This window comes from Zootoca vivipara, chromosome 2 (assembly GCF_965207765.1).
Source record: "Zootoca vivipara chromosome 2, rZooViv2.hap1.1, whole genome shotgun sequence".
Taxonomy (NCBI): domain Eukaryota; kingdom Metazoa; phylum Chordata; class Lepidosauria; order Squamata; family Lacertidae; genus Zootoca; species Zootoca vivipara.
Genome location: NC_142584.1, coordinates 40,716,373 through 40,742,351, shown reverse-complemented (window position 1 = coordinate 40,742,351; position 25,979 = coordinate 40,716,373). Strand labels below are relative to the sequence as shown.

The window sequence follows — 25,979 nt, the reverse complement described above, 5'->3', positions numbered from 1 at the left end:
CTGCTGTCAACAGCAGCATTTTGCTCCAAGCTGGGAAGCTTAGCTCATTTCTTTGTGCCAAGAGAAACAGACGTGTGAGGCTCAAGTAAGTGGAGACGGAGGATGGTATGTAAAATAGCATGTAGAGAATGGTTGCTGTCCCTTCAAAAACAGCAGAAAATGAAGCTGAAGAAGAAAAATAACTGGATGCCATATGCAGGAAGGAGTTTGAAGCACAACGTATCTCCTTAAAAGCCATGACAATGGAAACCGGGAAGCAATGAATAGCTCCTCTGTGTCATAGACAAAACAAGCCAGATTCTAGCTTGTCATGTTGTGTGGACCTGGACTTATGGCTTGTTTCCTCCAAACAAACCACAAGTGGTAACCCAAGAATAAACCGTTGTTACCACTCATCCGTTGTTTGGAGGAAACAAGCCATGAGCCCAAGTCCAGGCGACATGACAGACCAGATATATGGCTTGTTTTTTCTGTGAAGCTGCCACAGCTGAAGCAAGGAAGGAGTACTATTAAGTACAGTGAGGGGGGAAAGTATTTGATCCCCTGCTAAATTTGCCCGTGTGCCCTCTGATGAAGAAATGACCAGTCCATAATTTTAATGGTAGGTTTATTGTAGCTGTGAGAGAGAGAATAACAATAGGAAAAACCCCAGAAACCCAGAAGACAAAAGTCAGAGATTGATGTGCATTATAATGAGTGAAATAAATATTTCATCCCTTTGCAAAAGATGACTTAGTACTTGGAGGCAAAACCCTTGTTGGCAATGACAGAGGTCAGACGTTTCTTGTAGGTGGCCACCAGGTTTGCACACATCTCAGGAAGTATTTTGTCCCACTCCTCTTTGCAGATCCTCTCCAAGTCAGTAAGATTTCGAGGCTGATGTGTAGCTACTCGAACCTTCAGCTCCCTCCACAGATTTTTGATGGGATTATGGTCTGGAGACTGGCTAGGCCACTCCAGGACCTTAATGTGCTTCTTCTTGAACCACTCCTTTGTTGCCTTGGCCATGTGTTTTGGGTCACTGTCATGCTGGAATACCCATCTTCGACCCATTTTCAATGCCATGGCTGAGGGAAGGAGGTGCTCACCCAAGATTTGACGATACATGGTCCTGTCCATTGTCCCTTCGATGCGGTGAAGGTGTCCTGTCCCCTTAGCAGAAAAACACCCCAAAGCATAATATGTCCCCCTCCATGTTTGACGGTGGGGATGGTGTTCTTGGGGTCATAGGCAACACTCCTTCTTCTCCAAACATGGCGAGTTGAGTTGATGCCAAAGAGCCAGATTTTGGTCTCATCTAACCACAACACTTTCACCCAGTTCTCCTCTGGGTCATTCAGGTGTGCATTGGCAAACTGCAGACGGGCCTGTACATGTGCTGTCTTGAGCAAGGGGATCTTGTGGGCTCTGCAAGATCTCAGTCCTTCACAGCATAGTGTGTTACCAACTGTTTTCATGGTGACTACTGACTATGGTCCCAGCTGCCCTGAGATCATTAACAAGTTCCCCCCATATAGTTCTGGGCTGCTTCATCATTGTTCTCATGATCACTGCAACTCCACGAGATGAGATCTTGCATGGAGCCCCAGACCGAGGGAGGTTGACAGTTATTTTGTGTGTCTTCCATTTGCGAAGTATTTCACCAACTGTTGTCACATTCTCACCAAGCTGCTTGGCAATAGCCTTGTAGCCTTGTGCTGGTCTACAATCTTGTCCCTGACATCCTTGGACAGCTCTTTGGTCTTGGTCATGGTGGCTAGTTTGGAATCTGCTGGATCGATTGCTTCTGTCAACAGGTGTTTTGTACAGATATTGTAACGAGTGGGGTTACTGGTAAGACCTCTCCCTTACAGCAGGTGCTTCTAATCTCAGCTCGTTACATACAGTGAAGAAACCAGGTAGCCTGACATCTGGCTGGTTGATAGGGGATCAAATATTTATTTCACTCATTATAACGCACATCAATCTCTGACTTTTGTCTTCTGGGTTTATGGGGATTTTCCTGTTGTTATTCTGTCTCTCACGGCTACAATAAACCTACCATTAAAATTATGGACTGGTCATTTATTCGTCAAAAGGGCAAATTTAGCAGGAGATCAAATACTTTCCCCCTCACTGTAGCGTATACCAGCATGCTATTCATTCCATGTTTAGCATGACATGTGAACTGGGCCAATGTCTACATGGAGGAAATGTGGGATCTAAATGTAAAAAGCAAAACAAAAAACAAACAAAAACCCTCACCGCCACAGTCATCTTTCCCAAGATCCTCTCAGGGATAGGCCCTTGGATTCGTTTTTTCAGCTTCTCTGCACATGTGCCCATTAGCTCCATGGCTATAAAAACATCAGTCTAAGGGACGGGGGGAAATAAAAAAAAAGTAAAAGTTAAGGTTATTATGATGTGGCTGCTCTAAATACATTGAAAAATACAGATGGACTTGAGAAAACAATAGCATCGCCTTCATTTACATTTGTGATGAAAGTTCCAAAGCACTGAACAATGTAAGGACAGTCATGACTCTTCAACACCACATCCAGGTCCATCAGAATCCTCTTGTTCTCCTCTTTGTTACCAGAACGACGCATTTGCTGAACAGAGAAGAGAAATGGAATTAGGAGCAGAAGTAGAAGGAGCCAAAAAAGTTGCGGGTGATAATGCTTTGACCCACAAAGAGCCTCATGGCCCTTAATTGCTTTATGATTAATTCAGAGAGCATCACTACTTTCCATCAAAGAAAGTTAAGGCCCACTTAATCCTGCCCAACTGCTCTCTCAACTGCTGACACAGGTACCAAATATTCTGTGGCACCTAGAAGTTTCACCAGCAATGAACCCTCTAAAAGTCCCACTCTGCCATTTCCTTTCATCTTAAGATATCTTCCACTCAACACCCAGTAGATCTACCTCACCTTCACAGCTATGATGTGTCCAGTCTTCTTGAAACGCATTTTCCACACCTGTCCACACGTCCCACTTCCAATCTCACCCAGATTTTCCAGGTCATTGATTTCTGCTTGGTATCTCTGTGAGAAGTTGAGCACATAGAGAAGCTACTCATCAATCCATTTTATATTGAAAAGGATGGGGGGTTGCTTTTGGTTAATTCTTAATATACATCAGGCTTCAATATATTTTGAACTGCTGCACCTCTCAAGTCAGCTCACCTGCCCTCCGATGGTCAAGTAACCCGTTTGCTTCATAATTTCCTGCAGTTTCTGATCAATCTCTATACTAGAAAGGGAACGAGAAAAAAGGAAAAATATTGTGTTTGCTTCCATTTAGCCATGGCATATGAACATCTCAGACCTTTCTCTCTGCAGAAACAGGCTCCATCTCTGTGGAGAACCACGCATTTCTCTTCTCAACAAGGGCATCTAGACAACCCTATAAACTAGATCTCCATCATGAGAGAAATTCTAATTTGAATTCAAAGCCAGCAACTCACAAGTCACTTACATAACAAGACACCTCAATCTGCAGATCAGAACAGTGCAGGTTAAATCATGAGTTTTTATTACCTGGTGAAACCCAAAAAAGCAGTATGTCTTCTACTAATTCCCAGGGCCATTACTGTATATTTTTGTGTGCATGCTATAAACCACTCATTTAGCAGACAAACTTAGCACATTATTTCACAAACAGGAGAGTTTAAACTTTGCATGGGCTGCTACTGATATTACATATTACAAACAAACAAAATTGTAACTCAAGGCAACTAAGGGTTATGAAAGTTCCATATCTACCTAACAAAGATGGTTTGAGACATGAGCCTTTTTCAAAAGCTCTGCCTCTTACATCAAAAGAACAGTGTGAAGCCGCTGTTAAGACTGTGGCAATAGCAATAAACAACAATATTAGAAGTGCCTAGAGAACATTCAGTTCCCCAACATGCTATTATCCACGGCTGTACAGGCACATGGACAGCAAACTCTTCATGTATTGTGCACAGACCTGTCTGATCAAATGGTAAGCACGCTGCCACATATGCTAGGGTTACCAATTTATCAGATATTAAACAACATAAAATCGTTGCTCCAAACTGCTTCCCTTTCTCAAAACAAGTTGGTCCCTCCTGTCTCAATACAGCAGAGAAGATGAGCACAGCACACCAGAACCTGCCTCATTTGCTCTAGTTCTGTTTACCTCTCCATGCTCTTGTTCATGTGGAAGGGGGGCTGAGGAGGCAGGCCCAGAAAGTTTCGGGGGCGTGACGGATGAGTGTGATGATGCTGGGGCGAGCTGTCCAAAGAGGTGGAACGGCTGCTTCCATCGTTGGCTAAGGGAAGCTGCAATGCTGAGAGGAGAGGAGAGGAAAGGAAAAGTCAGGCAGGGAGGATACAATGCATGGGCTCCTGGTTCAAGCTAGATTCCTTTGCAGCCCAAGCCCACAATGTTTTTTGTCTTGAAGGCAGGGGTACTAGAAAACCAGCCTGTGGTTCCAATAAAAAGTCAGTTGTTACCTTGACTTCTGAAGTGTCAGCTTAGCCCTACTGTACTCCCAAGATGTTCTAAAATCCCATCTTCTCAAATCTGTGTGGAAGCCACAGCTATTAACTGTACCATCCTGGGGATAGCTCTACCTGGTCTTCCCCTGTTTTCCTGAGAGGGTGGCCAGGCTTCACTCATATGAGGATCCATGCAGCAAGTTAAACTGGATTGTTGGTGCCTATGCATATATTAAAACAGTAGGCATCTGTCGACTGGGAATAAGCCATAAACTGGCATATTCCTGTTACATTGGTAGGCACCAGTGACCTGCCTGGTAGGCAGATCAATGACTGTGTGGATATTATACTGGTAAGTTGTTTGCAGGCTTAATCTGGGCCTAGGACCAGGAGGGAGAGTATGTGTGGTTTAAAATTAAATCCATTTTTAGAAAGAACCTGCTTCTGGAACTAAAGATAAAGCTGCTCATTTTGCCTAGTTTCCTGGCCCCAAGGGCCTTTGCAGTGAGTGTGATGTGAGATAGCACCAAGAACTTTCTTCCTGCTTGGTCTTAGCCCCATCATATTTAGACAGAGGTCTCTGCTAAGCCTGAAGAGAGCATTCTAAGGGCAACCATCCATTTTTGAACAAATCTAAAAGAGGGGACCCTTCAGGGCACCTAGATCAAGAAACCGCAGTATCCTGGGAATAGCACAGGCAAGCAGAAGTCATGCTGTACAGGTTTTAGCAACATCTGTTAGTAGCTGAATGGTTAGATCTAATCTTTCCAGCACAATGTGTAAAATTATTTGATACTGCAATTCTTCCCATAACCTTTCTTATTTTACCTGGTTTCCTGTCTACACAGGTTTTAATCCCAAAATAGGAGGACACAGCAAGGCACACAGCCAGAGTACAACAATTCTACACAGACAACCCAACTCACCTCCACTTAGTTCAGAGGCTAAGCAGTGCATCATGAGATCAAGCAGAATACAAAGCTGCAACTCATATTCTTGGTGCCACGGCTTATTTCTAAAACTGGGAACAGGAGTGTCCCTTAAATCAACCAGTGAATAACTCCTAGTGCGGAGGTGGGGAAGCTGTGCCCCTCCAGAAGCTGCAATCCAACCTGCATCATCCCTGATCAATGGCCATGCTGGCGGGAGATGGCAGTTCAACAACGTCTGGCAGGACACAAGTTCCCCACCCCAGCCCCAGTGGATTTGCTTGCTCATTTGAAAAATAAAAAAACTCAGCCACACACAATTTCCTTCATCAACCTCAACAATAGCCCTTGGCTAAAGTAGAAATACTGGTTTCCATATTGCAATCTTGCCACTAAGAATGACAAGGTTGCTCAATGGAACTCAGTAACATTATTTATAATAATAATAATAATAATTTATTATTTATACCCCGCCCATCTGGCTGGGTTTCCCCAGCCACTCTGGGCGGCTTCCAACAGAAGAATAAAATAATCGATTAAAGATTAAAAGCCTCTCTAAACAGGGCTGCCTTCAGAGGTCTTCTAAAAATCTGGTAGCTGTTTTTCTCTTTGACATCTGATGGGAGGGTGTTCAACAGGGTGGGCACCACTACCGAGAAGGCCCTCTGCCTGGTTCCCTGCAACTTGGCTTCTCGCAACGAGGGAATCGCCAGAAGGCCCTCGGCACTGGACCTCAGTGCAGAACGATGGGGGTGGAGACGCTCCTTCAGGTATACTGGACCAAGGCCATTTAGGGCTTTAAAGGTCAGCACCAACACTTTGAATTGTGCTCGGAAACGTACTGGGAGCCAATGTAGAACTTTCAGGACCGGTGTTATGTGGTCTCGGCGGCCGCTCCCAGTCACCAGTCTAGCTGCCACATTCTGGATTAGTTGTAGTTTCCAGGTCACCTTCAAAGGTAGCCCCACGTAGAGCACATTGCACTAGTACAAGCGGGAGATAACTAGAGCATGCACCACTCTGGCGATACAGTCTGCAGGCAGGTAGGGTCTCAGCTTGCGTACCAGATGGAGCGGATAGACAGCTGCCCTGGACACAGAATTGACCTGCGCCTCCATGGACAGCTGTGAGTCTAAAATGACTCCCAGGCTGCGCACCTGGTCCTTCAGGGGCACAGTTACCCCATTCAGGACCAGGGAGTCCTCCACACCTGCCCGCCTCCTGTCCCCCACAAACAGTACTTCTGTCTTGTCAGGATTCAACCGCAATCTGTTAGCCGCCATCTATCCTCCAACCGCCTCCAGGCACTCACACAGGACCTTCACCGCCTTCACTGGTTCTGATTTGAAGGAGAGGTAGAGGTATTTTTTAATTTTAATTTCTGAAACACTTCTATCCCCCCCCCAAGGTTGCAAATATTAAGGTGGGAGAGGCAGGGAGAGAAGTGCTGCTACTGTCAGTTAGTTGTGATTGTTTGCCACTACTAAAGTGGATTCTCAAGTACCAGTTTCCTGATCCCTGGGCAGAAGTGATGACTTCAGGCAGGAATTATGGTTCGGAAGAAATTGTGCCAAGTTCTATACAAAATACTTAACCAGTGAACCCACTCTCAATGCTTGGGCAGCCCCCAACTTCCACTTTGAGAGCAGCTGTGTCAGCCATGAATAACAGATCAAATTGCAATGCAACATGCTAGCTAGAATTCTCTCCTGGGATCTAAAGAGGTATAATAGTTCATAGCAAGGCAGTAAAATGTGTTGACTGCTTTTCTTTGAACAACTAATTCTTACAAAAGTCACAAACTGCCTTTGAAATTCTTCTCAGCTTCAAAAACAATGTCTTGTATTTCATGGGGAAAGAGAGGAGCTGCTGTTTGAAGAAAGCAAATAAGAAGTCCCCATGGACTCTCCTGGCCCCAGGACTGAGATTGCATAAAATAGGAAAACTTTTTAAAATATGAACAATGAAGCTCTATTAAGATAACAAAATGTACATCTTCTGCTAAAAGAGCTCCCTTTATATTGCATCCATAATCCTTACAACTGTTACCGGTATGTAAGGTAGATCAGTATAACAGGTTGAGAAAGGGATACTGAGCATAGCTGCCAAGTTATCCCTTTTTTAAAGGGATTTTCCCTTATGCTGAATAGGCTTCCTCGCGAGAAAAGGGAAAACTTGGCAGCTATGATACTGAGGCTAGCCAAAAGAGGTCATTAAGTGAGATTGTAATAAGGGATGTCTTAACACTCAGATCAGCTTATTCTTGATATCTTTCATTGTAATGTGCAGTGTGGTCCACACTACAAAGATTTATACGATGACAACATCTTGGAGGATGTGAGACAGACCCCCAACTGAAGAGTAAGGGGTTTTAAAATTGTGGTTCATCTCAATTAGTACCGTACCAGTTCATGAAAACTACTAAAGGTGATGCTTGCTTCTCTTGCAAGTGAGCACAAAATGCTTGTACATAATGCTTTGGGGCAGAGGATAGGAGAAAACCTACAGGTCATCAGAATTCAACTCCAAAAAGGAAGCTTCCTCAGCTAGAAAATTAATTAAGGAGAGCTGACAATTTCTGGAAAAAAAATATATTTAAAGGCATGATCATTTTTATTGCTAAAGACAAAAGAATTCTAAAATGGCCAGTGCAGGATTTTTAAATTCCCTGAAAAGGAGCTTCTTCTAGTATAACCTGAAAGCAAAGAAAGAAAATACAGGAAATGGATGAAAACTTCTGCAGTCCAAGTTGACAAGGAACCAGATTCAGCTAAATGGTCTCACTAGCAGAAGTCCATGCAAATGCTTCCACCGCACAACATAGTTTTCCCCAATGCCTACACAGTGGCAGGGGGCGGGGGGGGGGATGTTCTATCTAGAGTCTCCCCAGAATGACACAGGGGGAGTGTAGAGGTTGTTCCATCAAACAAGCAGAACTCCTTGCACAGATAGAGCAATCTCCTCAGTGCTACCTTGAATTTCTCTAAACTCATTCAATTACCAGAAAGGCAAAGATTAAAGCTTTAATTACAATGTATGCTATAAATACAACATAGAGGAAATTGTATGGGTTTTATTAAGGTTTTCTGTTGCAATAGTGAAAACAAATTTCTAATGAGAAGTTTGGAGGATGTGTTGGTAGGATGGGTTCTGTGGGCAAAGGAGCAGAAGAATCTAAAGGTGCTTCAATTTTCATCAAAGGACTGGGGTATATAGGTGGGGGTCCTGACTAGCTAAGTCACTAATCTTAGAAGCATCTCACTAGCTGAGGCCTAGTTTTCACAAATAGTCTGGCAGATCAATGGTAGAAATATAAGTGTCATCATAAAAACTTCTGCTCTCCAGGTTGTCTCCGCCTGACAGTTATGAAAAGCATTAACCTATTTGCTCATTTTAGGGGATAAAAACTATTTAAAAGAGGTGGAAATGTTATTGCTGCAAAAATGGGAGATTCAACTCTGATGAAGTCTCAAACACTATAGAATTACATTAAGAAACCATTATTTAATGTGATATTCCTTCCTGGTCTCCCATAGTTTTCAGAAACACTGCAGTCTTGCTCATGGAACAGCTATATTGTATTAAAGCTCAGGTTTGGCAACAATTTTTCATTAAGTTTTCAATGGCATAGGTTTTAGATTTAAAGGAGCCACACATAACAATTCAAAAAATCTTTTTCAGCACCACAACGTATCTTTGTGATCCCTTGGGAGAGCTACGGAACAGTTTGCTCAGAAACAATGTAAAGAATAAAAAACTCATTATGAGCCATACATTTATTCCTTTAACTTGCTTTTTCATTCTTTTTATAATTTGGCTTTTCTTCCCACACCAGAGTTCATAGGTTAAAGAAAGGTTAAAGAAAGTCACTTTGCAAGTGACTACAAAAGCAAAGTACTACAGCAATTTGTGAAGTTAACAGAATTCTGCATTGAGAGGACAGCCCATCCATTTTGAAAATCAACACTACAAAAATGAACAGAGATTGGTCTTAAGCTCATTAAAAACCCATCTAGTAGGATCCATGTCATTTCAAAGTTTTCTTGGAACATGTGCTGATATTCAACATTAGTCATGCTCAGAACAGACCTACTCAAATAAACGGACTCTGGGTTGGACATAGGTGCATATCACTATAGTATTTTAAGCCTCCACAGTTCAAATCCATCGAACACTTATGACTGCCATCTAAATATGTACACCTTTTCTATAGATAGATAGTTTTGGGCAATATTATGTTTATAAGTTAAAGAACCAGGGACAAATTTTTGATTTAGAATTACATTTTGTATCTGTTTCTTTTACTACAACTTTTTTTTAATGAGTACCTTAGAGTTCTAAAAGAGCAAGGGATCCAGGGGCCAAAATACCAAAAGGGTGAGGCAGGATTATGTCTACAGCAAAAATGACTGCAGTTGTAAGCAAATGATAATTTTCATAGATTTTTCTGGACAGAAAATCATCATTTCTGTATACTATTCATACCACCAAGTCCCACGCTAAGCAGATGTTATAAATGAACTGAGCTACAACCTCAAACATTTTCTTCTGGCTTCACTTGGGATATATATATATATATATATATATATATATATATATATATATATATGAACTCTTATAAAACATTCAGTCTTACCTCTCCAATGGCTCTCTATTGCATGCTGTTATAGCAGTGGTTTGGGGCTTCCTACTATTCGGAACTCTTTTATTTGTCAAGCACAGATAGGATTGTGCCTATGGCAAACTGCAAGCAGTAGATTAAAGTTGCTTAGGAATCTCTATTAACAAAAGCAAGCCAGTGACCAATGAAGCAGTATAATTTAACCCTGGAGGGAGTGAAACCTATAAAGTGAGAATAAGACCTTAATAAGAGTATTGTGATAGACAAACACTGCAAAGTTTATTGGCAAAGAAGTAGCAGTTTTGCCATTTAAAAATGTGTTCCAGAAGCCTCTACAGCAGGGGTAGCAAACAGAGTGCTCTCCAAATGCTGTTGGACTCAAAACTCCCATCAGCCCAGCTGGCTTGGCTAATGGTCAGATAAGATGGGAATTCAAGTCCAGCAACATGTGGAGGGCAACATGTTGGGTACCCCGCTCTACAGAATTCACTGCTGTTTTCTCCTGCCTCCTTAGGAACATAATGTATCTTATACAGTCAGTCTCATGGGACTAACCCAGTTTGGCAGTGAATATTTGGGAATATTGGGAATATTGTTTGCAAAAACAAAAAACTGCATTTCAGCTGCCTTGACACGCACACAATTATCTAGGCAGATAATAGTTTTTGCACCTGGGTGGCTCCCATCTGAATTATGTGTGCCATATCTAGCACAATGCAACTGTAGTGGGTCCGAACTATGTGATATGCCTCTCCTGACTGGTGCAAGAGGAGTGCCATATATTAATCTCAGGGTTTGTCCATATGCTATAAGACAGAAGTGGCAGCTTCCACTTTTCCCTCCAATTCGACTGTAACTTGGGATTTGTTTATCTCTGAGATTTGCAGGTTCCACATTACTGAAGTCTTGAACTTCTTCTTATACCCTTCTTTGTAACATAAGGAAGAGTTTTCAGAACCAGTAACAGAATCACGTTTGTTTAAGTAAGAAAGAGAGGCAGGTATCATGAAAGGACACCAGCTTCTCTCTGGTTTCACCATCTTTAATGGAGCTAAGGTACCCTCCAACACAAGGACAGGATGCTTCTGCAAACAGAAAAGGGCTTAATCTTATTGTGTTAAGCACGTGCAGTTTGAAAGGTGAGCATATGAACCAAAGTTTCAACTGAACTGTCCAGACTAGCATGGTCCCATTGGATGGGGGCCCTCTGGAGAGCAGCAGAGAATTCTGCCTGGAAGAAGATGGGCAAGCCCACGAAGAAAGTAGAGGATTATCAATCAAGCTGCATCAAACAGGATAAAGGGTAAACTCTTTTAATCCTAGATATCAATATACCAATTCAGAAATCCAGTAACGTTAATGCTTGTGAAAATGCTGCATGGCAAATCTAGCTGCTATCCTCCCCATCACACCCTACTGCACACCTCCCCCTTGCATCCAAATATAGTAAGAGTCTGTAAAGGAGAAATCCATTCTTATAACACGCTCCCCGCTCAAGCTCTCAATCGAAGAAGCCTGCATGCTACACTACAGCTTGATCATGCAAACCTGTCAGCCTCTGTCTGCCAAAAGCAGAACCACAGCAAAGGAGAAAATCATGCTGCAGAAATGGTCAATCCAGTACAATACTGGGAAATGTTACATTAAAGGGGAAGAAAACAGTTGTAGTGGGAAGAACAGGACATGGAAGAAAGCCAAAACAGAAGCAGAGCAAAGCAGGAAGGTTTAGTTGATGGGCATAAGCAGGTACTGCGCACAGAATGGAAGCAGAGGAAAAGAGAAACACTAGTTAGGCTGCTGACATTGGAGTATTCACCAGATACTTCAGATGATGTGGTCTGCCAGCTATGGGGCATAACCCTACATGGCCATTTCAGACCAGCACTGACTGAATTCAACATGAACTCTACTCTGAACGACAATGGCTAGGAACAGGGAGGCAGAAGTGCAGGCAGAGCAGACTTACACATTTTGCAAGCTTCATAAATCAGCTTAAATTATTGTAATGGTGATAGCTAAGCTAAAAGGACAATCTAGTTCCAGCTGCTGGCATGCCCATACAAGGCTTTTCTTTAAACCAGCAGTTTAACCAGAGTTGAAACCAGGCTCAAATTAAATGTGATAGAAACTTGCACCAGATGTACAGTATTTGAAAAAAGATCTCTTGTGTTAAGGGCAAATTCCCAACTTATTATTTTAAGTCATGGAAATTATTATTCTTGCAAATCACCTCTAAACTGAGACTGCTGATAGAGCTTATATACCTGACTGCTCAGTTTCATGGCATAATAATGTTTTCTTTTGCTTAAACTTCCCACATTGCAGCTTTAAGGCATTCTCCTAAAGCCAATTCAAATAGCTCCATATTGTCTCTGCTTGTGAGCCACTAGTTACTTTAAACCAGGAAGTGGTGGATTTAATATTTTGATTAAGTATGCATGAAATAACCACACATGTGATAAAGGGTTAAAATTAAATTGTCATAAACTAGGAAATTAAGTCCCTGATGCATCTAGAGAATGAGTTACAAAGTCAGTATTACTGATATATTCTCAATGAAATATGTCTATCTGTGCAATAATAAATAAAAAGGCCTAGATTTTTAGCAAAGAGATTTCCATGAAAAATTGAAACTAATGGAAGTCAGATTTCTAAAGCCACAATCCTGCTGGGTTAGGTGGGAAAAATATATCTGACCTTCAGAAGTATTAGAAATATAACTGTGAATTCTCCATATTTCCAGAAATATTTGGTTGTATTTAATTATGCTTTGTCAGTCAGCACTTGTTCAAAATCTGAAGTTACACCAAATATTATCACCACTCTGGAAGTTCAAGGCTCACAAACCATGTAGTCACTTCTAAGATCACTTTCTCTCAAGAGAGGACTGAAATGAAGGCACATACAAATGTATTTCAGCTATCCAGACAAACTGGCATTCTTCTGAACATACATTCTTCATGGGCCATGGAGATAGGCTTTCTTTTTATGGAAGGTACTTTAGAGACAAAGGGTTAGTTATATCACTGAAATTAATGGACTTGACCAACGTAGGGTGACTAATTTCAATGGTTCTAAGTAAATGGATAAAATTCAATCACTTGATCCTGTTTCTTCCTGGCATATATTGAATTAATCCTGTGCCACGCAAATTACAGATATGATTATGAGTGAGGTTCAAGGAACGCCAACCTCTCACACAGGAAATGAAGACTAGACTTAACACTTCCTTTTAGCTTTCTATTTGAATGTGTATTTTTTAAAAAAACTTTTACAAAGAAAAATAGGCCTGGCAACAGAAGTGACAAAAGGAAGAAAGCATGTTATCTCAAGGTTTTTTTTTACTTCTAGTGACTGAAACAGCCTCCACATGGTAGCATATGGTAGCATTCCAGAGTCACAAATACAGTGATGCATCATTGGTCTGTTACATTTCTGCAATGGGGTGATTTTTGCTATATAAGGCCAAGCTGGTCTCAATATAAGCAAGCAATCTTGAATTCTGTGCTTAATTTTCTTTAAAAAAAATGCAATCTAGAGTTCATTTGGGGATATTTGAAATTGTTTATTCTCCAATGGTTGTGATGGGGACAGTAGGTAGGACCTCCTTAACAATGGGAGGCAAAGGTTCTTTTCACACAATGAGACTTTAAAAACAATATACTAGAAGGGCCATTTTAATAATGTCTACCTCCAACCTGCCGTTCTGCTGCTGGACTACAAGTGCTTCTGTGGCTCCCCCCCCCGCCCCAAGACAACTATCTATAGGCCTTTCATAACTCAGGCCTCTTGTGATTGAGAAGACAAGCTAAGCAGGCAATGGGCAAGACAGCATTTGAATGAAAAAGCTAACTAGAGCATGACACACAATCAACTGTAGAGGGATAAGAGCAGTTTCAGGTTGCAGAAACTGCAAGCTGAGAAATGCGGGCCTGTGTCTTTACGCTCTGGAATCTTTCCTTCCATAATGAAGCACAAAAATGGTTTTATTTTAATTCTAGCAGCTGCATTCTATCTTCCTAATCTCCCCATCCTCCAAAACCTGGTCATTTTTAACACCAAGCATTCTACTACCTATTCCAAATTAAATGACTGGGGAAACTCAGCCAGATGGGTGGGGTATAAATAATAAACTTATTATTATTAAATGCAGCATGCTGTCCCACAGAACAGGATGCTGAACCTGTGGCTCTCCAGATGTTCCTGGACTACAACACCCATCATTCCTCACCATTGGCCTTGCTGGTTGGGGCTCATTAGAATCCCACAAGATCCCCCAACCCTGGCTTAGAAAGTGGTTATCCAGCAGTACTTAATGAAATAACTCAAGCCTATATTGTTGCCTGCATCCCAAAATGCATATAGCTTATATGCCTTTTCATTTCTACCTTAATGAAAAGAATAAAGATTCTGAATATCCATTTTAAAACAAACAGTCCATCAATCATTGGAGAAGTGTACCAGAGAGGAAAAGTAGCACTGCCCCATTTAAATTGCAAAATGTCTCACTCACTATCCAGCAATATGATCCAGGAATTCCTTTGGAATTCAAGCAGCAAGCTGCCATGTTCCTCTTTGACTACATTTACCCAGAAAGAAGACATGGAAGTGCATCATTTACAGAAAAATCCTAGGCATGTCTACTTTTAAAGTCCCAGTGGTCTCTTGCATATAGAATTTCAGGTAGCAACATGCTTTTTTGAGACACAGCTAATGTATTTTATACAGGTAGTTGCCAATCCTGTATATTTGCAAGTGCCACCTAAGTTTCTCCGTCTGCCAATTCAATAGACAGCTTACAAAATAATGTTTGTGGGATTGTTCTTTGCCATTAGACTTCTAGGCAATAAAAGACACAGTGGTCATATTTTAAACTTTCTATACAGCCACAATAGAAAAAAACAATTCAAAGTTAAAGCTGGAATCTTCCCATTCACTCAAATGTAAGAGAAATTAACTAAAATTAAGTTTTCCAATAAATAATTGAAAAAAATGAAGCCAAAAAGTTGGAGCTGAGATGGGATTTTGTGGCAGTACCCAATCAGGTGTGCAGACTGAAGTAAAACTAACCCACCTTGCTTGCAAGCTGCTCTGGTTGCATAGTTAACCTTGGTCAACAATGAGTTGCCTGTACCATGTGCACTTCAGATGGCTGCCATGAACTGGCAAGTCAAGAGTAACACATGCTTACCGTAAACCTAATAATCATACAAACTGTCAATTTGCTGCTTTCAGAAGAAAGTGTTAGAATAAAACTATTTGAAAATGGAAGGGTAAGAAATTCTGCTGGATGGCAGCTGCAAAGAACAAGTGGCATAGCACAAAAGCACAGGTAAGAGCTAGTGGTAGGCAAGACTGGAAAGCATTGGAAGGTAATCTAATGAAACAAATTCCCATCCTGAAAGGCTTCAAAGCACTGTAAGGCAAGCATCCACTAGATAAAATGGCAGACTAGTCTCTGTATTTTCTATACTCAAAGACTGCTGCCTCTAGGGTAGAAAAACAATGCAGTAGCTATTTCACAATGCACAGCTAAAGTAGCTCAGGGCAGAAGGTGAAGAAGCCCATTTGCATAAACCAAAGAAAACACTTGCCATGATAGGCTATGCCAAGACTGTGACTTTAAACATTTACAGTGCAACCCTCTTCATGTACTACCATGGACTTGTCCAATCTGCCATGGATGCTTTAGTTGAGACTCCTGCATTGCAAGGGGTTGGACGAGATGACCCTCAGGTCCTTTCCAACTCTACAATTTTTGATCCTATGATTCTATAAGCACCAATATGCCCAGAACCTAATTAATTCATTAATTTTAATAAGAGACATTGCTACAGCAATATTAACAGTACAGCATCCTTTTAACTTCCAGAGAATAATTTTAACATCCAGAAGATCAAGGACAGCTCTCTGTATGAGGCAGGGAAGATTCCAGCACCATGCAACAGCAGCAACTAACTAAAAAATGATGAACTAGCTTTATTTCTGCTGTAGACTCCCACCCCATATCATGCAGGGCAGGCATCCCCAAACTGCGGCCCTCCCATTGTTTTGGCCTACAACTCCCATGATCCCTAGCTAACAGGACCAGTGGTCGGTGAAGATGGGAATTGTAGTCCAAAACATCTGGAGGGCCGAAGTTTGGGGATGCCTGATGTAGGGTATAGCATTAGATCTGTGCTTCACTGAATTTTATTAACTGTTTGATGGATGTTCTTAAACAACAAAGCTCTCTCTCATCTGACCTTATATTATCCAATTACAGCTTATTTAGGTAGCAATTATATATTTACTGCACATATCTCCAAAACATGTGCAATAAAAGCCCCAGTGAGTAACACTGGTCAAGAGAATTGTCTGAAATAGGTAGTTCATTTAGGTCCATCTATGAAGCTTAGCATATTTGGGACCAAATGATACCTAGACAGGAATCTGCATGGAAAATCTGTTAATAGTAATCAAAAGAAATTGGGGGGGGGAAACAGTCATACAAAGGTAACAAATACATATAAATATATGCCCTCCTGAGATTATATCAGAAACATAGTCTGGCACCATTGTGGGATGAAGCAGACACTACTAGGACCTTCATAGAAATCTGAGCCCTGCTCAACTCTAAGGAAGGCTACTCTGTTCCCATCTTAAAATCCCTACAGGAGCTGCCCTTGACTAAAAAGACAGTCTTGACTTCCTGCCCTAAAGCAAACTAGTGTGCAACAACACTGACAGTTTGCTACTGGGTTCTACCTCAGAGGCAATTGAACATCACAAAAAGCAGAGCCTACTTAATTTTGCTGTATGCAGGTTTACATTTCTACATTGCCTTTCCACTCAGGAAAATCTAAGGAAATGTATGGCAATATGAATTTCTGCCATTTGCCACTTGAGGGCTCTGGCACATTAAAGTGGAAGGTGGCAGATAGAAGGTGGAAAATATCAGCGTGAAAATTTAACGGTTACCTGTCTTCAGAAAGTGCTTTGACATCATCAGGAAAGGAAGGTGCTAAGCAACTACTGCAGCTGTGGACAATCAAAACATGTGTTCATGCATGGCCTTACATACCGCTTTGCCTAGTCAGTCTTGGCAAGTAAGGCTAGATCAATAGTAAAGGAAAATACCAAAGTGGAGGAAGGAAGCAGGGTCAGACACACACTTGGAAGAGAAGCAGACAAGTGGCAATTCTATGCAGTTGAAGGAAGCATTAAATAAATGATGCAAGAAATCCAAGCTGCGATGATAAAAAGTTCTGGTACCTGCACGTTGGGATGGAGCGGGAGCAGGGCTTAGAGTGATCACAATAACTGGATTGGGAAAAGGAAGAAAAAAACACGATAAATCACAACAGAAACAATCAAATCATCAAAATGAAAATAACTCATATTCAAATCAATTTCAGGATAAAGAGTGGAGGTGGCAAGAAACCAACAAAGGGGACAGACAAGGTGAAAATGTGATGCGTCAAACAGTAAGGAATCAATTCCACAGGTTTCACATCCCTAGTGCTTCTAACATGAAAAACAGCTATGGTTCTTGCTCTGTTAATCAACAATTCCCTTGCACAGCAGTGTTCTGGTCAATAGCCTTCATTCCTTCCAGAAAGCGAAACCCATGGCTTCATCAACAAACTACCCCAGTGCTTCACAATCATAGATATACATGAAATGTACTTAAAGTACTCAGGGGCAAAGCTCTAATTTTTCAAAGCCAGCATCAAATGTCTATGTTCCAAGATTGCACCTGGCTGATGTGCACCAAACTCCACTTCTTTTAGGCACCAATGCCGCTCAAATATTTCATATTCCTAGATGCTTAGGAAACCTTTTATCTGTGATGTTTCCAGGTCTGATCACAGTATAAAGACTTGATTTAAAGGCCATGATGTTGCTATACTCTCAAAATCAAGTTTAGTAACAGCATTTTAAACCATAAGAGGTGACTAGGATAATCTAAAGACAATAACATAATTTATGCTCTTCGATTTCTATCTATGTTAAACAGACCTCTCACCCTTATTCAAACCCTTATGCCCCTGTAACTCATGAAATATTTTCTACTTTAAGGTATCAAAATGTTCTAGTTTTTACCCAAGTGCTCAGATGCTAATAACTTCTCTTCATTTCCCTTTGAAAATTGCTTTCTAAAAGACTTCCACCCCAACTGATGCACGTAAGTAATTTCTTTTTGTTATAAAATATGCCCATTCTCTAACAAAAAAGGCAAAAAAATTCATCACAAAGTTTTAAGTTGATCCCCAAGAAGCAGAAGCAGAAATGATTGCTCCTGCTTTTGAAAACTAATGAGATTAAAAAACGACTGATAAAAACAGTATCTTCTGCTAACAGCCTCTACCTCAGGGATGAAGGACCTGGGGTCATCCAGAAGGTAATAGACTTCCAACTCCCATGAGACCCAGACAGCATTGCCAATTGTCAGGGATGATGGGAACTGTATTCCAACAACCTCTGTAGGGCCTTAGGTTCCCCACCCCTACTCTAGCTTATCAAAGGAAAACCGCCACTCTCTGAACCATCACCTTATTTATTCTTTCATTCTGTTGGACCACCACTACATGCCCTGAAAGGAAGCAAGATCTGAAATAGGATATGAACTCCTTGCTTTGCTTTATGAACACATGGAGGTTAATTAACTGGCTAACTGATATACATTACTGTAATACTATAAGCAATAAGAACAGCAAACAAAGTACACCTGCTCATAATATCAAATCAAATACATACAATGAAAAGCTCTCTGGTGTTGCTTCTTGCAGACTGAGCCATAAGGCAGTGGTTTTCAATCAGTGTGCCATGGCACCCTGGGGTGCCCTGAATGATGTTCAGGGGTGCCATGGGCAATACTGGCCTCTGTCCCTCTTTCCTTCCCTCCCTTCATCTGATGCCTTCTCACATCTCTGCTTCCCAAAGGCTTGCAGAGTTTGTTGCGGCAGCCCTGGCTACAAGCTCCCAGGTGAATGGTGTGTGTGGAGCTGACCAGGGGGTGCTTCCCAGGCCCCTGTGAGGCAGTGAGAGGAGGCACCTCTCTTTGGGGTGGCGGGGGGAGGGCAGCTCAGAGACCAGGGGCAGCAGCTGCAGGTGCCCAGAGGACTCCCAAGGAGAGGGGAAAAGAGAGGAGGCTGGGGGAACACTCCACAAGGGAGGGGTGAGAGGCTGCCAGCTTGGCAGGCAAGGTGTGACATAACTGGGCTCCTGAGCCCCACACGGGTGCTGCGGAAAGAATGTAGTTGGTCAAGGGAGCCGTGGACCCAAAATGACTGAAAAACTGTGCTATAAGGATTACTTAGTAGGACTTCTGTCACAATGAAAAGGATTCTATTCTGAGGGAATCAATTTTATAGCCTACCAATGATGGCATCATTCACATTAAAAACCAAGTTGTACTTCCAAATATATTCTCTTGGGACTTTTATACTCTTCAAAACTTCAATTCAAGCCACCATTTACTGTGAATATTAATTGTAAATGTATAAGAAATCCCAATTTCCACTCTGTTTTTGCAAGCAAGATCTTGAATAAACAAGAACTGATCCTCACATCTAAATAAAATAAATCAAGAAGCCATGTCTCAATCATCATTTTACTTTCCCCCTCATTTTAGTCATGGGTTCACTAAGAGACACTGGGAAGCAAATCTCTCTAAACTACAGCCCCTTTCTTAAAAGTGGTACATACAACTTTATAGGGTTGCTATGATCACATTATCACTGAAAAGTGTTTTACACAAGAGCATTGTTACAAGAATTATGAGAAGTCTATACCAATGTAGCAACTTGTCAAAATCCTACTTGCCTCATGCTACCGGTAATAATTTTAAAAGGTGTCTAAATCATCATTCTTAAGTTAAAATGGATTAACCAGATCTGCTTTAAAAGAGTTAATTTCAGCAAGGCAACTTTAAAACACTCCATTTTCATCAGGTTCATTTACATCTGGCATATAACCCAACAGCACAAACCAGAAGTCACACATATTCTACAAGAAACTACTATAAACATCTTCTTACAAAAAGCCTGCAATAATGAAGACATGGCCACATAAGTCATTCTCAAATTTCATTCTCTAAAAGGATTCCCACGTGCAAAATGAGATGTGATAGCCTGAAATGTGGATCAAAGTGCAGTGTAGAATTCAGAAGTTTTATATCAGAAGTTTGAGAGTAAGGCAAAAAACATCAAGCACATAATAGCTTTTTGTTGCTTTTGTGGACTACCCAGAACAAAACAGAAAGAGTTGAAATTCATAAGTCACCTTCAATAAAACCTTTTTATTCTACATAAAGCATACTGAAAGACTTACATTACTCTTAAGTTTGAGGCTAGTGTGTAAAACAAAAATCCTGGAGGTGCATCTGGATTCTCCATAAACGATATTTGAATTTTTGTTTCTCCTTTTAACATCTCACGTACACTACCCTTGTCTCATTCCACTAGAGAAACCAAGTGTATGCCTTGTCCTTTTTTGTTTTGTCCTTTTTAATGAGTACAAAACCTCCTCTACCTCTACAATCTGGTAAATTAGACTGTGGAGCATCCGACAAGGTAGGAAGGATACAGACCTTGGTTCTAGTTCCACTATACCATATAAGAAGCTAGTATCTATTCTTACTGAAGAAATGCTTCTTAATTAGGGAAGGACCATGATTCTGTCACTCTTGTGACAATATTTTGTAAACATTCTTAAGGTTAATGGGGTACATTATTAGGCATTCATCAACACTATCTCCCTCACACAAATGTGTGAAAATAAGCATACAAGATTTCAGAAAGACAGGATGTGACCTAAACAGAAGTGCACTGAATAAATATTTAGAAAGCCTAGATCAGAAATGGCTATTCAATTGGGTGGGGGGTTAGTTCAATGACTCTCCCCATGTGTTCAAAGTTAAGGGGGTTGCAGAACCACATGAGCAGGAATTGCCTCTTGCCAATTACACAGCAGGAAGGTCCACTCACCTGCAATTAGCACACAGGAGAAGGGGCTCTACAAATATACCAACATCTGTGCATCAAGATCCCAACTTATGTGGAGGACCTTTATGCACACGCTTGATGTTTTACTGTGGTTACATATTTTGTTGGTAACCCAGTCAGATGGGTAGCAAATAAATAACTATATTATTAATTATTATTATTATTATTATTATTATTATTATTATTATTATTATTATTTCAGTATGCACAGCAAGCCTCCTTTCACATAGTAAAGTGGGGGGGGGGTAGAGGGCTGCTAGATGCTGCAATAGAGCCAGGATTAGCTCATGCAGCCCCACAATCCACCTCACATAGTCTCTGAATACATGGGAGGGTTATCAGAAACCTCCCCTAACTAATCATACACACATAACCTACTAACCAATGGTAACATACACACATAGCTGCCAAGTTATCCCTTTTTTAAGGGAAATTCCCTTATGCTAAATAGGCTTCCTCGTGAGAAAAGGGAAAACTTGGCAGCTATGCATACACAGTGTAATCTCCACTTCCAGCTTCTAGACTCAGGATTGAAAAGAAGCTACATCCAAGCCACAAAACCACAATGGAAAGTGGAACCAGAAAGCATTACACTCACATTAAACCCACAACTAGTTGTAGGTGCTAAAACATCCTCTTACCATCGCCCCACCCCCGGACATCTTGCACCAGGTGAGCCGATTTGAAAAGTGGCTCAAAACTGAATCTGCTCTTTGTTCTTTATTGGATATTAAAGACTAATTCAAACATTAGAATTACAATATTGGAACTGCATGTCTATATCCTGGATTCACAAAACCCCAGTACGTACTATGTACATACAAGAACCACGTGGGTACATGGGATAATATAATTACTTCCCACACCACTAGGACAGCGTTTCTCAACCGCTGTTCCGCGGCACACTAGTGTGCCGCGAGACGCTGGCTGGTGTGCCGCGACGTGCGGCGACGAGAAGGGCGATTTGCATTGTCACGTGCCTGGCGGCCGCCAATACACAACACTAACCCGCCGGAAAGCAATATTTCTCCTCCTCTTTCCCAAAGCTCAGTGCAAACGAGCCTGGCAGCCGCCAATACGCAACGCTGACCCGCCGGAAAGCAATATTTGGCAAGTGTTTCTTACAGTCATAATTATAATATAGGGCGGCACAGAGTTAAATTTTTTAACTTTTTTAATGGTGGTGTGCCTCGTGATTTTTTTCACGGAACAAGTGTGCCGTGGCCCAAAAAAGGTTGAGAAACACTGCACTAGGATAAGAAACAACCACATTCCTATTTCATTCTCAGCAGAGATCATGTAATACAAGGAGCTGCCATAGGACGAGAAAACGGAAGAGAATCCCACTCTTGTCTCTGGCCAGGACAGCAGGGGCCATTGGAAAACTGCACCCCCTGCCTCACAGGAAGTAAGGCAAAAGGGAAACCAGTCTGTCCCCATTCATCAGACAGAAAATGAGCAGCTGCCGGAATTTGCTTCCTCCCTCCCCCTTGCTTCTAGAAAGAACACTCAACTTCAATTGCCAGTTGCCCTGAGACCAGAGAGCTGATGAAAAGCAAGCTCTGGTCCCATCCAGCAGCTGCTAGATTGTATGTGTGAATTGGGGGGGGGGGGTTTGTATTGTTACCTCCTGCTTGTAAGTTGCCTTGAAAACTGTTTTGATTTAAAGGTGGGACATAAACAGTCAAAATAAATAAATAAGCATTCATCCACTCACATGATTTTTGTTTGTGCACATTATCAAGGCACTCCAGATCACGACAGTGTTGAAGTAGCTCCCATGCTCCAGGGGTAATTCAACTTTAAAAGCAGTGAGGAACAGATGAGCTTCACACTTTTCCTCCTCTAACTGACTTTAAAGGGCAATCTTCTCCCTTTCTCAGTGGCATAGCTACTTCTGGATTCTGCTCCAGCAGCAGGCAAATGCATGCATTATAGAGACAAATGTAGGGACAGAGATATCCCAGGAACTATACTGAATGGGGTAGAGTCTACCTACCTGCACAGGTAAGATCCCTGTGTCTGCACCAAAACTTTGAGCTGTGCATGCTTAAGTCTCAGTTGTTATAATTTATTTGCTCCAACTATAGAATGACTATCATAAACTCTGATCAACATATTAAGCTATTGGCTTGTCAGAAAATATTTATGATTTAGATTTTTTGTTCATTTCACTCTCGCCCTGGCAATTTCACTTTGGCCACACAGGTAAGTGCCTTATTCAGAGACAGACTATACAGCTAGAATAATCTACTGCCAAATGATTAGAAATCAGATTTTAAAATATTCTTAATCTTTTCAATGTCACTATCATTGCAATATACATTCTATTGGACAGTGTTCTTGAAGCTACCAACATGAATCTGACCAAACTGCAGGAGGCAGTGGAAGACAGGAGTGCCTGGTGTGCTCTGGTCCATGGGGTCACGAAGAGTCGGACACAACTAAATGGCTAAACAACAACATGTTGCTTATGACAAACTTATACATGTTATCAACACACTTTCTAATATTTTGTCCTGTGTGCTAAGTAATCTAATAGCAATACAATTACAGGGGGAAATCCTTCAGTGGTACAAAAATTATTAATTCCATGTTAAATTTCAGCTCTTTATCTCAAAATATTAGTCAAACATCTATAGTAAGCATAAAAAACTTGGGCTGTTGCTTGATCATGAAAATTTTAGTCTGTTCAAAACCAGTAGCTCAAGTTTGTAGGTTGACTATAGCTATTTGACCCATACTCTACTGACTGAGCTTTTCTGGCTGTGAACAACCCTGACACCTTTATCAAAGGGAGGCCTATAAATATGGCAAATAAGTAAGTTCCTTTCTCAGCTCTCTTCTTAAGTGAATATATTCACACCTTGCCATCACTGATTCCCAAACTGCATACTGGAGCATCTAATGTGTCATGAGAGAGGCTGAAATGTGTCTTGAAAGAATTAAGTCACCATATTGGATGCCTACACCTGTCTATATCCCTCAGCATATGGAGACTACAGGTAAGTCCTTGCCATAGTCCATTGTACAACTGGCAAGTGCTTGGTCTTCCTAGAAACACCAACAAAGATAACTAAACAGAAAGAGACAGTAACCATGATGCACTAGACTATGACACAAGAAGGATCACTGACATGCATCTGAGTATAGGGTGAAAGATGCATTAAATTTTAATCCAAGATGGGGTAGGGAAACCATATGAGTTTTGGAAGCACTGTTATATACACAATATAGAACTTTCCTGTATTTAAGTTAGAACTTAAATAAAGAGCTCTTGTGAACTTCTTTGTTTACAAAAAGATACTAGTCCAGCAAATGACAGGAACCTGATCTAGAGATGCATACAATTGGGGACATTTCTGAGCATATCAGTATTTCATGGTATTCCTAACCCACCCCTCCTCCCTCTCCACTGCAGGGTGTGAGCAGTTGCTCAGGCTTCCCTAACTTTAAAAACAAAGTTATAATGTGGCAATTGGGGGGTCCTAAGTCACTTTTACTTCCTCCACTATAACAGTTACAGCATAACTCCTTGTATATCAATTTTTCTAATCAGAATACAGTACATGGGAACTCCTCTTGGCCCCACTAAAGCAACTCTGAGCTCTGAGTACAGTACTGTCATTTTAAAAGAAAATCTCAAAGAACCACGGTCCACTAACGCCATCACATCATAAACTCAACACAGGTGGTATCCCACCTCCACCCCCAGGAAGATCGATTAACCTAAGATTCCCAATGACCTCCTGTCGGTGCCCCCTACTGTTATACTAATTTCTTCTCCTTCCACCCCGAGTCCTCCTATAAAAACCCACACGTAGATAATAGCCCGGGCACTAGGTCCCAACTCTGTTCCCTACATGTTTCTTCCTTCTCAAACTCTCCCGCACCCCCACGCCCACGCCCTCCTTCAATACCCTTCCCCACTGGATTCTTTACCTTTCCCCTCGGCCTTCTTCCTCCCTGTCCCGGTGTGTCCTGGCCTTGGGCCTCCACCTCCCCCAGGCTCCGTGGTAAACAAGAGCCCCCTTGTTTCCCTGCCCCGGGTTTCCCGACCCCTTCGCTTCTCCGGGAGGACCTTTCCTTACCGGCCCCTCTCTGTAGCAGCTCGGCTTTTCCCACCCCCGCCCCCATCCCTCTGGCCCCGGGGCTCCTGCCCAGGCGGGCCCGTATCAGTCACCCAAGCGGGGGGGCCATTCCACGGAGCCTCCCCTGCCGCCGCCGCCGCCACCCCCGTTTCCCCCCTCAAAGCCTCCCTTACTAGGCCGAGGCCGGGCCGGACTGATCTCCAAGTTGAGGTCGATGCGTCTTCGGGCCTCCCTGTTCTCCTGCTTCAGCTTGGCCTCCAAGCGGGACAGTTTCTGCTCCAGCGAGGACGCCGCCATCTTCCCCCCCTCCCCCGGAGCCGCCGACGCTGCCGCCACCGCGCAGCCAGAATACACAAACACCGCAGTGCGCACGCGCTGAAAGGACCAACCAGGCCACCATATTATCATCCTCCTCCTCCTCCTCCTCCCACCGCAAAGGCACGGCTCCACTTTTGCCCGCTGTGCTTGTTTTGCCTCGCGGCTTTTCCTCGCTTGCGCATGCGCAATGGCACCAAAGCGCTGCCCGAGCTCAGTGTCAACACAGCCGCCCCGTCAATGATATTTTGGCCAGTAAATATATTTTTATTTGTTTATTTATTTATTTATTTATTTATTTATTTATACCCCGCCCATCTGGCTGGGTTTCCCCAGCCACTCTGGGCGGCTTCCAACAGAAAAATAAAACATGTCTGGGAGTCATGTCGGGTCGGAGGGGTGTTAGAAGATGCTGCCTGGTTTCTCAGTCAATAGAACCTGAGGCTATTGTAAAAAAATTCCTTCAGTAGCACCTTAAAAGTAAAGGTAAAGGGACCCCTGACCGTTAGGTCCAGTCGTGACCGACTCTGGGGTTGCGCGCTCATCTCGCATTATTGGCCGAGGGAGCCGGCGTATAGCTTCCAGGTC

At 42.1% G+C, this 25,979-nt stretch overlaps 1 protein-coding gene across 3 annotated transcripts in view; it reads right to left on the bottom strand.

The window, feature by feature from the left end:
- MAP2K7 (mitogen-activated protein kinase kinase 7) overlaps positions 1-25,413 on the bottom strand; it is a 32,757-nt gene extending 7,344 nt beyond the window's left edge. The window contains exons 1-8 of one of the 3 annotated variants that reach the window (XM_035104847.3): positions 25,250-25,413; positions 17,252-17,299; positions 16,958-17,017; positions 4,146-4,296; positions 3,167-3,233; positions 2,912-3,025; positions 2,472-2,591; positions 2,245-2,352 (exon numbers count right to left, since the gene is read on the bottom strand). In XM_035104847.3, the coding sequence (XP_034960738.1) occupies positions 2,245-2,352; positions 2,472-2,591; positions 2,912-3,025; positions 3,167-3,233; positions 4,146-4,296; positions 16,958-16,985 (588 nt within the window). In that variant the 5' untranslated portion in view covers positions 16,986-17,017; positions 17,252-17,299; positions 25,250-25,413. The remainder of the gene's footprint in view (positions 1-2,244; positions 2,353-2,471; positions 2,592-2,911; positions 3,026-3,166; positions 3,234-4,145; positions 4,297-16,957; positions 17,018-17,251; positions 17,300-25,249) is intronic. The other 2 variants (XM_035104845.3, XM_035104846.3) reach the window with 2 other exon arrangements.
- Between the last annotated feature and the right edge of the window lie 566 nt (positions 25,414-25,979).